The following is a 15,064-nucleotide window of genomic DNA, read 5'->3' as shown; positions in this document are numbered from 1 at the left end:
CATACTAGACCCTGGCACAGGGAACAAACCTAACAAATATGGCTACCGCTATTACTGCACACCATCATCTCCTCACATCTCACCGCATGTCCGTCCGTGTGGAGAGGCTACTTGATTTGGGTGCAAGATTTATAACAAGCAATCCCTGCACAGAAACTGATGTAAGTGTTAACCCAGTCGCTCTGGTTCCCCCCCATGCCTGGGAATGATGCGCTCTAGATAATTAGCTCTTGGTGAAGGAGAGTAAGATCAGAGAGAGAGAGAGAGGCCAGGAGGCTTCTGGTCACATCGGAAACTGATCGTAAGTATTACGGGCTACTTTTGTATTGACTCAGGAAAGAACCGCACTAACAGTTCTGTTCCGAGCCGTCCAGCCCGTGGCCGTCAGCGCTGCGCCGGAGCGGTCACGGTACCTTGGTTTTCTTCATCTCCATGACATCCTGCTGCAGTTTCTTCAGCTGCTTTTCATACTGAGACTGGTTCTTGAGAAGCCTGGCGTGCTCCTTCTGGGCCGTCTGCAGCCGCTGCAGCTCCTTGTTCATGGCCTGCAGCTTCTTCTCGTATTCACACTTGACCTTCTTGGCCTTTTCTTCAGAGTACGACTCCACCGAGCCTGGGGACAAGGGAGTAAACGCGTTTGTTTCTGAGACGCAGGATTCATTCGTAGACTTGAACGCCCGGGTCCTGGGGACACAACGATGCCCGAGCCCTTCTGTCTCAGGAGCGCTCCCTCATTTCTGTTTCATCGTCTGTTCATTTGGTGATGACTCGGCTCTTTTGGGCTAAAGTGCCCAGGGTAGGGAGTGGGACTCTGCAGAAGACGCACCTAGGTTCTGGAGCACCTGGTCCCTCTCCAGCTGCGTGTCCCGGATCTTGTGTTGGAGCATCATCAGCTTCTCCTCGTACTGCTTCTTCAGTGTCTGCAGCCGTTTCTGACTGTTCTCCAGCTCATCAATCAGCTTCTGCTTAATGGCGATCTCACACGTGATATTTGCTAAGTCGGCTTGATAGTTGGCTATTCGTAGAAGACAAGAAAAGACCGAAAGTAGGCCGGAAGATCATCATTGCACAAAACAAGAATGTAAAATTATTATCTATGGTCAGGTAGTCACTCAGCAGCCTCGTGGGAGATTTTCTGGACATACCGTAGTCTAAAAAGACAGACTGGCTAATAACAGGTACTGTATACACTAAACAACAACAACAACAAAATATGGAAATCACATAGTGACCAAAGCTAGCACAGAAAGGAACATCTCTCTTGCCTAGCGCATGCATGAGTCTAGTATGTCTTTCAGGTCATGAAAATTGCTTTCATTGGCAGTAAAATCAAAAACTATTGAGTTTTCTACCAAAACCTAAACAGCTTCCCAAAATGATCTTTCTCCCTTCGTGCTAAGGGGGCAGGTACCTTTTTCATCTGATTCAGAATCTGATTCATCAGAGCTTTCTTCTCCTTCAATGTCATCCTCTTCCTCTTCTTCCTCTTCCTCGTCTTCCTCATCCTCATGGTCACTCACGTCTTGATTCTCTTCCTAAAATGGGAAGCATTCACAGCACAATACTGGCAAGCACATCTCAGTAAGAGAGATGCTGGAGTATACACCACAGAAGCACAAGACTGTCAGTAGGTGTGGTGTGTGTGTGCATGCTCATGTGTGTGTATGTGTATATCTGTGTGTGCATTCTCATGTGTGAGTACATGTTTATGTGTGTGTGTGTGCATGCTCGTGTGTGTGTGTGTATATATATGTGTGTATCTGTGTGTGCATGCCCATGTGAGTGTGTGTGTGAAGGCATGCTCATGTGTGTGTGTGTGTGTATCTGTGTGTGCATGCTCATGTGTGTGTGTGCATGCTCATGTGTGTGTATATATGTGTGTATCTGTGTGTGCATGCCCACGTGAGTGTGTGTGTGTATGTGTGTATCTGTGTGTGCATGCTCATGTGTGTGTATCTGTGTGCATGCTCATGTGTGTGTGTATGTGTGTATCTGTGTGTGCATGCTCAGATGTGTGTATGTGTGTGTGTGTATGTGTGTGTGTGCACTCATATGTGGGTGTATGCACTAACGAATACATATGTAGATGCCAGAGCAGAATGTCCAGTGCCTTCCTCTAATATTTTCCACAATATTCTCTTCAACAGGACCTGTCATTGAGTCTGAACTTGCTCTTTTGGTCAGGCTGGCTGGTCTGTGAACTCCCAGAAACTATCTGTCCTGACACACCAGCTCGGGTTCCAGGCCATGCACAGTTTTTACTTGGAAGCCAGGGGATCTCAGCAAGCCCTCGCATCTGCAACTGGCTAGTGCATTTACTCACCAGGCCTTCTCCACAGACACTGAACTTTGCTTCTCTTTAGTTCAAAAATCACTAACAGAGTTTCAGGTTATTATGCAATAACTTTGCCTTTTTAAAAAGTTCCTTATCCCTCATGGTATCCTATCTGCAGGCACACAGAAAATTATCACAAATCACGACACATATTTGTCAGTACTTAAAAAAGTTCACAACTGAGCAGAAAAGTGCTCGAGCGAAGAGGAAACCGTGGCTATGGTAACCACCTCCCTTCGGTTCGAATGGGTAAGTTAGTGACCGCCATTTATGTTTATCGTCCCAAACTTACCAGGTCTAGTTCATTGCTCTCTTTCTCGGAAACACCCTTTTCTTCTTTCTTCTCCTGGTCAGTATCTGCATTATCCTCTTTTCCCGTGACACTTTAGAAAACAGAAAGATGAAGGAATATGAGATAAAGACAAAAGGAAAGTCTTTATTTTTTTCCTCAGATTTAGTTTAAAAAAACAAAAAACAAAAAAAAAAAAAAACAAAAAAACAGATATCATTACTTGACCAACCAAGTAAAATTCTCCATAACTGAAGAAAGTTTAGCTTCTAGAAATACTGACAACAGGTCACAGATTGAAGTATTAGATCTAAAGAGACAGCGAACTTGAATCACAGGAGCAGCCAATTAATTACAACTCACTACAACTTAAACGGGAAAAGAACCTGAGAACTTTTCTCATCTAAACCCAAAGCTATACAGTTATTCTCCTGTTTGTTTTAAAGGTTCAAACTCACTATGCTCAGAGTGAGATTGTTTCTATGGGCTGTATCCATCATTTTGGATCCCCCCCCCCTTCTTAGGACGTTTGCACAGCACAGGGTGATTTCCCATTATATTCTCACGGAGTGGGTCTTTGATTCCAAATACTGTCTGAAGTCCAGGCTGCCCTCTGACTGAATAAGAAATCCTAGGGTCTACCACAAGTTTCACCATAAAAGCCCGAAGACTTCTCTCCAGTTACCTGATGCCTACAGACATAACCACACAATGGAGTGAGACAATGGTCAGAGCTGATCTCAGTGAGCCCTGGGAGTCTTCAGTGAAGGTAGCCCAAGTACAGTGAGTGAATTTTTGCATACCCAAGTCACTCTGCTCCTTCTCGGGTTGACCATGCCTGACTAACTACCCACAGAAGTTACACTTCGGCTCACTAGACTCCGACATTTAAGCAAAGTAGTCTTAATATAACACATCTTAAAGAACCCATATGGTTTGTGTTCTGGTGGAATTTTAAAAATCATTAGGATTAAAACAAGAACATTCAAATAAAGCAATATTTCCAAAAAATAAATTCCTCTAGGAAGAGCTTCATGATTGTCACTATTTCCATTAGATCGTCTGCTTCATTAAAGAACCTCCCAACGGGTATATACTGGGGCCTCTTTCTAGGTTATATACTGGGGCCTATTTTAGTATATACTAAAATATATTTAGTATATAGCAGGTTATATACTAGGGCCTATTTTAGTACATTCTAAAATATATTTAGTATATACTAGGTTATATACTGGGGGCTATTTTTAGGTTATAAGTAAATAATTTGACCTCATTTGGACCCTGTTATTACTAAACTCTAATGTTTAACTTCAGATCCATATTCTTACATATATTTTTATATTCAGAATAATATAAGTGGGTATTTACTTTTCTCATAAGGACCTTCCAGTTTTGTTTATGTGGTTATTTGATCTGTCATTCTCACTGAACCAAAAGTCTTTTGAGAATAAGATTCATATGCATTTGGCTTATGATTCGATTAATTACCCAGTACCTGCACATAATAAACTACTGTTTATTAAATAAGGCCGTCCCTCTGAGTTATGAACATGCTTCAGGAGTCCTACATGTCTCGCATATGTTAAGTTAGAATGGAAAAGGACAATTTGAAATATAAAGCTGCACAGAACACAGTTTGGGCCTTTGGAGTAAGAAGTAAAAGCCAATAAGAAAGACAGTAAAGTGGGGTCAAATAATCTGCAACAGACTCTTCTGAGTGTCACTGAATCACTCTACTAGAGGAAAATAAACTGGGCAGAAGCCAGGAACCATTCAGAGTGAAGAGTTTCAACAAACCCAGTCACATCAAAGGCCGGTAACAAACTCAAATGTGACTGCGCTAGAGGCTAATCCAAGATTTAAGATACTAAGAGGATGTGTGGGGAGAAAGGGAGCATGTTTCTCCTCCTCCTCCTCCTCCTTCTCCTCCTCCTCCTCCTCCTCCTCCTCCTCCTCCTCCTCCTCCTCCTCCTCCTCCTCCTCCTCCTCCCTGATGTAGTAGTCCTCATTCTTACTTATGACTGGTGTAGTATACAACCTCCACTAAAGTTGGCTCTTATATTATTGTATCTAAAATCCCTTTTCTTGGAATTACGGCCACCCAACTTTATATGGATACTTTACTAACATACTCCTCTGCTCCCTCAAGTAGCTAATAACCAGCCTAGTGAATGTTATCAGTGACTGACACCTCCAATCATAAGTTCGACTTGTGCTCTAATGCAAAAAAAAAAAAAAAAAAAAATCAAGATCTAGGATATATAGTAATATGCTTCTGAGAATTCCCTATAAAGCCTAAGCTTTACAAGTGATACTAATAAACACTGTATCTCGGCACTCAATTTGTTTTTCTGTTTTTTTTTTTTTTTTGGTTTTGTTTTTGTTTTTTGTTTTGATAAACGTTAACAAATTGATATTCCAAATAGCTATCTAAAGAATAACAGGCCATAATAAAAGTTATACTTTTTATAAAATCGGGGTCTCAGGAACCTGAAGGAACGTAAGAGATGATTAATATGTTCATCTGGCGGGTAAAACAGAAATTGTGGCCGTGAGACATTTTCCACACAATGGGCTGAAAGCCAATGTGCTAACTCTCCGAATGGAACACTCACAGCCCCAGTGCTGACTCTCCGAATGGAACACTCACAGCCCCAGCAACTTGGTCCAGACAGTCAGGCTTCATCTCTCTACCTACTGCATCAGGTCTTCATGTCACTGAAACATACTGACGACTGAGATACAGTCCTAGAACGCTAAAGTGCCCTGCTTCTGCTGTCCCATGTGGTCACATGAAAGTCGGGAGCAGCCTCGACTTACATCTCTCTCTATATTTCAATGCCTGAATAATTTAACATGGTAACATGCTTCCACACCTAAATTTAAAGGCTCGTCATATTCTATGCATTCTAAATAGAAAAAAATTCGCATTTATATATATTTTTAAATTTTTCTGACAAATGTTTCATCCTAAATTAATGATGCTTAGTTGGGTTCTAGTGTGAGCTACAATTATAATTGCATTCTAATTACGGACAATTTTTTTAAGTTATAAGCTTACAGCATATAAGGTCAGAATCTAGACTCAATACAGCATATGGAATATAATTATAGGGAATGTGTTATAAACTAATTTATGAGTTAATTCACTTAAAGTAAATCAATGGCTTAACTATTGAGCTCCAGTTCTCAAGCTTCAACTTTAAGTAAGAGATGATCTCTAATGCAGAGCTTCTAGGGATGGCTGTGTTTGTTTTGGAACTACTCAATCAGTTTAGTTACATGGTTTGGGGACTTGTTTAGAAAATTCTATAAATAATACCAAACAAATGCTTCCTTATCTAAATAGCCATACTCAGGTATGACTCCATAACATCAGCTAGTCACTTCTAGGTTTTAAATAGAAAAGGGGGAACTGTCCACAATTTAATGTTCAATCGGAATAAATTTGAAAAGTCAAAAACCTTTTCCTAGTTTGAAGCTCGGAAGTCTTTGTCAATCTAAAGGCCACAGTTCCTTCTGCCCGTTTACCATTTCAGTGTTTCCTGAAACTTACAGCAAATACGGAAAGGGAGGCGTCTACCCATGCACTGGCATTTGCAACAACAAAAACTGCCTAGCCAACAGTTCCCCCTAGATACAGAATCGCTGATCTGTTTGTTTGTTTATAAACCTGATGGCTAAGGTTTATTTATTTTTACTAAAAGGGTTAAATAATCATCACACTTCTGGCAGTTTATCTGAAAGTGAGTGAAATTGCTTGCATTTTAACTCAAGTAACTACAAAGTCTTTTATTCTTACATACTTTGGTTTTTCTGCTATTTCTATAAAAGTCACTCCTTTAAGTAGTACTCAACTAATCTAGTATCAAGCAATCTACAATTCTATAGAACATTTTCTTGCAAATGGAAATTAAGTACTTAAATGACATTTTAATTTAAAAAACAAAAAACAAAAAACAAAAAAAACCTGGGAAAAATTCCAACCTTCGTTCTTCTCGACTGCTTTCCTCAAGTTTCTGTAGCCTTCAAATCACGAGGCACAGTATGGGAAGGCCAAGCCAATGAAGGGCAAACCAGACAGCAAAAGCAAAGTGGTAAGAAGGTAAATGGTACATGAGCTCAAAGACGTTAAAATAAATCTTAGAGATATCATTAAAAGACAAATACACAGTAAAAAGGCAATACATTCTCTATGAATACAAAGCAGAAAATTAATAGCGTTATATCCAAGGAAAAGAACCCACAGATAACCTGCGGAAGTTGTTTAACAGTAAAACGTGGTCTCAATTACATGGCTCAACAAGTCTTGTTGGGATGTTATTGCGGTATGTAGTCAGAAATTTATCAATTTTAATTGTTCCCCAACGGTAAAGCCTACTTTCAATAACATCCTCTTCCTTTTAAATCTTTCAAAAGACCTTTATGGTCCCATGAAAAGACCTTGATTAAGTAATGCCTTTATACCATAATGATCATACTAATACGACATACAAGTTACTACTTTAAGAACTTCATCTGTTCTACCATACATAAAGTCATCACTAAATCTAAACTTAAATACTCATATGAAAATTATATGAGATGGCCATTACAGATAAATAAATGAATATGACAGTTACACGATCAATGAAAAAAAAAATCTTGTTAATTCAAGATAAAAAAAAATCTCACAAGGTTGGGAGTAAGGTTTCACTACGAAGGCAGGGAGGGGTGAATAAAATGGGACTTTAGTACTTTCCATGAGTAAGATTGTTCTTTAACCAGAATAGCAAAAAACAAAACCAAACAACAACAACAAAAAAAGATATAGGTTTCAAACTCTGACTTAAAGGATATCCGATATACAAAGCTAGGGATCTTTACTCAATGGAAGGTACTACATATGAATATTTGTCACGTAGACAACATAGATGTGCTAGGCTCTGATTAGGCATATTGCAATCTGCACATAGCATGCTCTGTCTAGAACCCCGCGAAATCCTTTTGGAATCATCCATATTTAAAATAATGAAGACAGAGCTGAGTTATAAATGATTAAGCCAGTTCACTTTCAATCTTATGATGCATGGTTTCATGTGATTTTTATTCCTTGGGCCGTGGTTGTCTCTTACAACCTATTTATATAGTGCTATTCTAACACGAGACTAGCAATCTGAGAAAAATCATTCTACAAAAAGATGCTCACCAGGGATCAGAGAGTCAAGCACAGTGACTAGAAAAATGAAAAAGGCCACACAAACAGATCTGTGTTTTCCAAAGTTTCAACCCAACACCACTAAGTACAACTAGTCTGAGAGACCCAACGAGTTCTGTATCCTGGGTCATTTAAAGCCAGATATCCAAAGGCATCGACTAAATGTGTGAGTGGTAAATTTTCTTTATCTATATACACAAAACTACATGCTCTCCCAGCCCCCAGATCAGTGTACTGGCTTGCACTGACACTACCGAACTATAATGCTTAAAGTATATGATATGGTCGACTGGTAAAAATCCAAGTGTTCTATTACCATTGTTATTATTTTGTTATTGCTGCTGCTGCTGCTGCTGAAACCCTTTGTTTTGTGTTTGCTTTACTTTAGGCCCCTTTGACTAACATGGGAGTTCATAGATATTTTTAAGACAAGAATTTATATTACATAACTCTAAAAGTTACTTAGACCTAAATGTGATTAGATTAGTGAAATGCTTTTTGCTTGGGTTTCCTTAGTGTGTGTATGTATGGGTGGGGGTGTGACTGTGTGAGTGCACGAATGCATCTGTGTGTGTGCGTGTGTATGTGTGTGTGTATGTTTCATATGTGTGTGGGTGTGTGTAACTGTGAGAGTGGGATGTGCCCATAGAAGTGAGAGGACACTCCCAGGAAATGGTTTTCTCCTTTAGCTGAGGGTTCTGGGGACGGAACTGAGGTCTTTAGGCTTGTGAGCAAGCATTTTGTACATGTTTGTTTGCTTCATACTGAGCCGTCTCAGCAGCTCAAGTTTTCAGAAAACTCGTCCACAGAACAAGACTAATTTCACTAAGTTCTATGAATTTCATGTGCCGTTCTGTGAATCACATACTGACCCTCCAGACTTTCGTGTATGTACAGTACACGAGATAAACGTTTCAAGCACACAAACTACCTAGGTACCATGTATGTGTTTGACAAAGGCACAGTGTGTGTGGGAGGGGTGGGGGGTATGTGAAATGTGCTTAATAAAGCGCTCACCCGGAGTGCTGGCTTTAGAAATACCAATGGGTTTTCCCACTGCAATCGCTATCTCGCTGGCTGACTGTGCTGCCGATGCTGTACTTCCACCCACGTCCCAAGCGTAGATGAAGTGCATGCTTTCCTCATCCGGGTCATTGCTAAGACACTGTGATGAGCGTGTGCTATCATCCCCCCCATACACTACTCGAGTCAGTACAGAAGAGCTTTGCTTCCCTTTCAAGTAAGCTCCAAGATAAATGAACCAGGACAAACATAACAACTATTTCCATCAGTGATAATCAGCAACTGAGTGCTTGGTTAATATGCATTTTCACCAAAGGAATCTGAACTGGAGGTACACAGTACCTGTAGCCACTATATATATATATATATATATATATATATGACATTTTATTAGGATCCCTATTTATTTTTTGTGGTGGTTTGAATACACTTGGCCTAGGGAGTGGCACTAGTAGGAGGTGTGGCCTTGCTAGAGTAGGTGTCGCCCTGTTGGATGGAGGAAGTGTGTCACTGTGGGGGTGGGCTTAGAGACCCTTCTCCTAGCTGCCAGGAGCCTAGTCTTCTATCAGCCTTCAGATGAAGATGAACTCTCAGCTCCTCCTGTACCATGCCTGCCTGGATGCTGCCATGTTCCTGCCTTGATGATAATGGACTGAACCGCTGAACCTGTAAGACTGCCCTATTAAATGCTGTTCTTATAAGAGTTGCCTTAGTCACGGTGTCTGTTCACAGCAGTAAAAGACGTAAGATAATTTTCATATTTTATATTTAACAAGTTACTAATGCACTATCTAAGTTTCATTTAGAACGGGAAGGATAGCTTCGGCTCATGACCTGGAAAAACACACTTCTATTTACAGTCGCTTACTCATGAAAGTGCCTTGACCCTTAAAAAATGAGTCACACCATCTCCTGAAGTGAATTTGACAAGTAAACCATAAGCCCGGAGAAAACATCTCATGTTCATTCACGCACATGGTGAACGTTCGTTTCCACAATCCTGTGGTCCTTACTGTATGTAATCTGTCTGTGTCATGGAGACCTAGGCATGACCCCCATCCCACTGTCTCTGTCATAGGCATGAACAGTACCTATGAAAATGTCACTAGCTCAAGAATCCAATGCCCCCTAGTCATCATGTGTAACTCATTTGAATTACTTTATCTATTCTTTTCTTAAAGACACAAGGACAGGTCATCCTAACAGATTTAAGTTTCTTATAACTTTATGCACTGACTGTTCTAGGAAGAAATGGCTTGTCTTCCAAATACATTTTTTTTAAGTAAACTGAATGAAGCAGCCGGTAAAAAGTTGGTAATGTTCCAGAGACTCCCCGGGACAAGACAGTAGAAAAGAAGATGGCCTGGCCATCCTTTGAATATCTAGCCACAGGGTTTAAACGGACCTTGGGTGGCATGCTCAAATATGTAAATAATGGGACAGTAATATAGATTCTATATAAACATGAAAGTAATTTGAGTATTTAACCACTCACACATTACAAATGGTCAAGTTTTCCATTTTTTCCCTGTTCTTTTCCCAGCTGACTTTGGTGGGGAGGGGGAAATACTCTCAGACGCGGGCGGCCCACTGCAGTGGTAGAACACTAAATAATTCCCTGAGAGATTCGGAGAGCCTGAAATGACAGGAGGAACTTACGTATAATCAAATTAGAAACCCTGCGGGGAATATTTAGAGACCAAATGATATTCTGATGGATTAGTCGGCCTTTAGTTGATGTATTTCGTAGCAGGGTTAGAACCACCTCGGAGGCTGCGCAGTTCTAGTAGGAAACGGGAAAAGCGGACGACACACTGTTACAAAACAGCGGGACATGGAAGCTCCACGTGAAAGCAAGATGGATGGAGTGCAAAAGCGGCAAGGTGAGAGAGCAATAAAACCTAATGACTGTCACAGTCTAGGCACTGTCATTACTATACACTTATAGCTAAACGTACTTTTCTTATATACACATGTGGAGATAAACCATTAGAAAGCCTATAACCATAATTGTAAGCTAATTTAAATAATTTCTCATGTATTCGTAACCAAACCACAAGACTATACACTGCCACTACAAATTAAATGTCCTAGAAAGGGAAGAATGTTCAATTTCATAATACTACCTTTTCTTCTTCTTCTTCTCTTTCCTTTTCAGCTTCTCTAGATCTTTCTTTGCTAGATCTATGATCTCGATCGTTTCTTTGTCTGAGGACAGGATGGTAGGCGAGAAAGCTGACGAGGCACTAAAGTAAGGAGATCTCGCCGTGGCTCTGGTCAAGTTCTTCCGAAGGTTCTCGTTCACAGCTTCACTTTCTAATAATTTGGCCCTAATGGAAAAAGAAATATATCTTTGAAGTAGGAACATTTTTAAAAATCTCTATGCTGGCATCGTTAAGTTTACCCCATAGCCCTGAGCTCCGGGACACCTCAGTGCAACCATCCGCTCCGTGCACACAGGAAACACATCCACCTTAGCCTGTATGTCGTATTTTCCTATATTTTCAATGTAGCACAAAGCCTGGGCACACCAAAATAAAAATGAAAGTACACAAAAATATAATAAACCATTGACTACTAATATGTAGCTTAGACTCTATTACGTAACTAACAGCAGCTAATATGTTGTTATTTTGTTTCATTTCCAAGACTGGCATGGATGTAGTAGGGGCTGAGACCTTGAGGGCTCACCTGCCTAGACTGCAGCACATGCAAACGAGCTGCTTTTCTACAGGCTAGAGAGAGAATGCATTTATCCCTCTCTTTGAACCCCCTGGGGAACACACAACTGCGTTAGGAATAGAGGGAGAAAGTACTCGGAGGCCCAGGGAAGGCGCAGAATTCCAGCGTGGGTTTCATCAGACACTCACTAGATCTGGCCTGATTATCAGTCTCTGAAAGCCCTGACTCTTTCCCTTCTAAACCAGGGATTAAAATCACTTCCACAGGGTTGCTGTGAGAACCAATTACGTGATGAATTTAAAACGTGCCAAGCCGCAACTATAATTAAAAAGGATAGCAATCCTTATAAAAATTAGAAATCTCATTATCCAACAGCAGTAAAATAATTTATAAACACAAAGTAGTGCTATAGAATCCTTTAAAAAGTCACCAGAAAAGTGCTTAGCATTTTAAAAAAATTGTTCATGATGCACTGTTGTATTTCAAAGAACAGGTAGATAGATGATAGACAGGTTGTTATGAAAAGGTACTTCTGGGAACTATTAAAGAAATAAAGCAAAAATGTTCACTTCGGTTCTCGGCTCTGGAAACAGTGGAAATGTAACAAATTTCTTCATCTGTTTTCTTACTTCTACAAAAGTTTTAATAACCCCAAATTCAAGGGTTAATTGGTGACAGCTTCAGCTTATGAAAAGGGCACTCCTAGGATTTCATCAACTGAAAAAACAAGATTTAAAACAAAAACCCAAGCTGCGATACATTTCAGATCAATCAGATTAATTTCCCTTAGCTTAAGGAGTTGGGGATAAATCTTCAGGAGAATAAGTTTCGACAGATGAATGGATTAAAAGGGGATTAGTTGGTGGAAATAGAGTTTGAAAAGTTGGGACACCCCAGACCTGCACAGCACCCTGCAGATTAGGAACCCTCAGACTCCTCTGTGTCACTTAAGCCCATGCTGACTTTGTGAAGCTTGCAAGCATTCATCTTTTCTTATAGACGAACACACTAAAACCCAGAGATGCCAGGAAGTAAACATGCCAGGCAAAAGGAACCTAACCGCCAACCCAAGTACTCCTATTTGAATTCAGAATTCACGTATGGTTCAACATGTCGACTATTTTCACATGGTGCATTATAAACCTGGGACTCGAGGACACTAGTCTTCAGGGCTGGGACCCATCTCATGAAAGAGCCACTGAAGCAATATCAAAGTTGGGAGTAGGAAACTTAAGTATTAGCCCATACAAGGAATGGGTTTGACAACTGACTGTACTTGGTCTGAGTCATCTCTGTCCTGTAAAAGCCTCAAAAAGAAAACCTTAATTGTGAACATGAAGGTATTGCGTGATGTTTTTAGTCACTAGGAGTGGAAATTATACTGGCAGTTACCTAGGAAATAAGGAAGCAGTCATGCCATTTGGCCAACGGCGAGATCAAGGTTTACACGCAGCTTTGGAATAACAGGGTGGAGGAGAGGAAGCAGACCACAAGCACCAGACAACACAAGCAGCGGCAACCACTGGCCAGAAACCAGGAGTAAGGGAGCTGGAGAGCAGCTGCCCACAAGCGGAGGAGGACTTTCAGAAACTGAGAGAGCAGCTGTTTCTCCGGGCAAAGTAAATACGAGGTGTCTACAAAGTGAGGAAAGACCGGTCTGAGAATAAATTCTAGACAGCTCAGGGAGGAGCACTTCTGGTCAGAGTACAGACTGACTGTTTAGGCTGGATGCTGTGCAGAACCAGGACACGATATCTAAAGACCTATGTCACACGGTATGGTATTAAACTAGCTCCCCCCTCCCCCCTTCTCCCCCTCTCCCCTTCTCCCCCTCTCCCCTTCTCCCCCTCTCCCCTTCTCCCCCTCTCCCCCTCTCTCCCTTCTCCCCCTCTCCCCTTCTTACCCTCCCCTCCTTACCCTCTCCCCCTCCCCCCTCTGTCTTTGTCTCTCCCTCCATCTGCCTCTCCTCTCTGCCCCACCCCTTTCTCTCTCCTTCTCCCTTTCTCCCTCCCTATCCCCCTCTGTCTCTCCCGACACCTCTCTATCCCTCCCTTCATCTGTCTCTCCCTTGTCTTTCCTCATCTTTTCTCTCCCTCCTCCCCTTCCTCCCTCCCTCTTTCTTCCTCCCTCTCTCCATCCATCTCTTCCTGCACCTCTTTCTCTCTGTCTCCCTCTCTTTATCTGTCTGTCTGTCTGACTGTCTATCTACCTGTCTATCTCTCTCTCACACACACCCACAAGCATTAAAGTTACAGTTATGTAAATAACTTTACTATGTTACAGGACCGTGTTCTTACAGTCCTGTAAATAACTTTATCACTATATCACAGTAGCTTATTTGTCTTTGGTTTCTGAAGCACTAAAGTGACAAAAATAACTCTGTTGAGGCAGAAAGCAGGGAGAGTACTTGTCACTGAAATGATTAGAATAGCCCAGGGACAAAAAGGGACAGATAACACAAATTCAAGACAGGGAAATGTGAGGGTAGTGATGAGGGCGTCCTCCTTTCACTTCCCCACAGAGCTGACTGGGGTTTTACTCTTTGAGAAATAACTAAGCATCAGAGCAGACCATAGACACTAAATCTTCCCAACGTGCTCAATGTCCCTGTCCTGTGTCACCTTCCTATAATTCCCAATTCCTTTCTTCTGCAGACTTCACCACACCCATAGACCATGGACAGACATTTTTTATTTTACAAAATTATGACATTTAAGCTTCCTACATGTGTCTAGTTACAACGCCCTACTGGACTGTGGCCTCTTTATGCCACGACTGCCTCCAATCCATGACAGCCATGTTCAGATGTCTACAACCTGCCTTCTGAAATGCAAATGCATGTAGAAGAGAAGGAGAGATCTCAGCGGATCACATAACAGTTAAAGAAGGAGAAGGGAATGGGACGGAATAGAAAACTCAGAAAGTTAAAGATGTTTCAGAGACTTGGGTCTGTTTCCTGGTGATGGTAAAAGATCCACGGGCATGCAAAGGGTTAAGGATGACATCACCAGCATGGAGTATGGCTGCCTGCCCTATGCTTTGGGTTTGGTGATATCCAATAAAGACTTAGCAATAACAGTAAGAGGAAAACGTGGAAAGGCAACACGGGAAGGGAGACAGGAGACAATTAGCTTTGGAAGAGTATGCTAAGGGAAAGCCAAGAATCTGGCCCTTCAATGACCACAGACCCGACGTAGCAACACTAATAACTCCTGGACATTCATCCCAGCCCACAGAAATATTATGAACACTGCAAAAACTGACGTGCATTACATGTTACAGAAAACTATACCTGAGATCTTCGATTTCTTTGATATAACTGTGAATCATATTACTAATCTCTTCATTCCCTTCACCTGAAAGATAAAATATGAAATGAAAACTTAGTCGAAAGTGAAGACTCCGTTATCGGAAGTAGAGCTCAAGGACTCATCACTTGACTGGCCATATGTGGGGCCCTAGTTTGGAAAAGGTAGTATCAAAATAAAGCACGACTCCCACAACAAATTTCCTACCTTGAATGACGTGAACAGATCAC

At 41.3% G+C, this 15,064-nt stretch overlaps 1 protein-coding gene across 5 annotated transcripts in view; it reads right to left on the bottom strand.

Moving 5' to 3' along the window:
* Positions 1 to 15,064, bottom strand: part of KIF21A (kinesin family member 21A) — a 112,314-nt gene that overhangs the window by 35,423 nt on the left and 61,827 nt on the right. For all 5 annotated transcript variants that reach the window (XM_080938882.1, XM_080938884.1, XM_080938885.1 and 2 more), the window contains exons 10-15: positions 14,819 to 14,882; positions 10,971 to 11,174; positions 2,628 to 2,718; positions 1,412 to 1,535; positions 827 to 1,015; positions 414 to 613 (exon numbers count right to left, since the gene is read on the bottom strand). In XM_080938882.1, the coding sequence (XP_080795008.1) occupies positions 414 to 613; positions 827 to 1,015; positions 1,412 to 1,535; positions 2,628 to 2,718; positions 10,971 to 11,174; positions 14,819 to 14,882 (872 nt within the window). The remainder of the gene's footprint in view (positions 1 to 413; positions 614 to 826; positions 1,016 to 1,411; positions 1,536 to 2,627; positions 2,719 to 10,970; positions 11,175 to 14,818; positions 14,883 to 15,064) is intronic.

This window comes from Micromys minutus (assembly GCF_963924665.1).
Source record: "Micromys minutus genome assembly, chromosome: 27".
In the NCBI taxonomy this organism is placed as follows: domain Eukaryota; kingdom Metazoa; phylum Chordata; class Mammalia; order Rodentia; family Muridae; genus Micromys; species Micromys minutus.
Note: the sequence above shows the minus strand (reverse complement) of the source record. Positions and strands in the feature narration are given on the sequence as shown.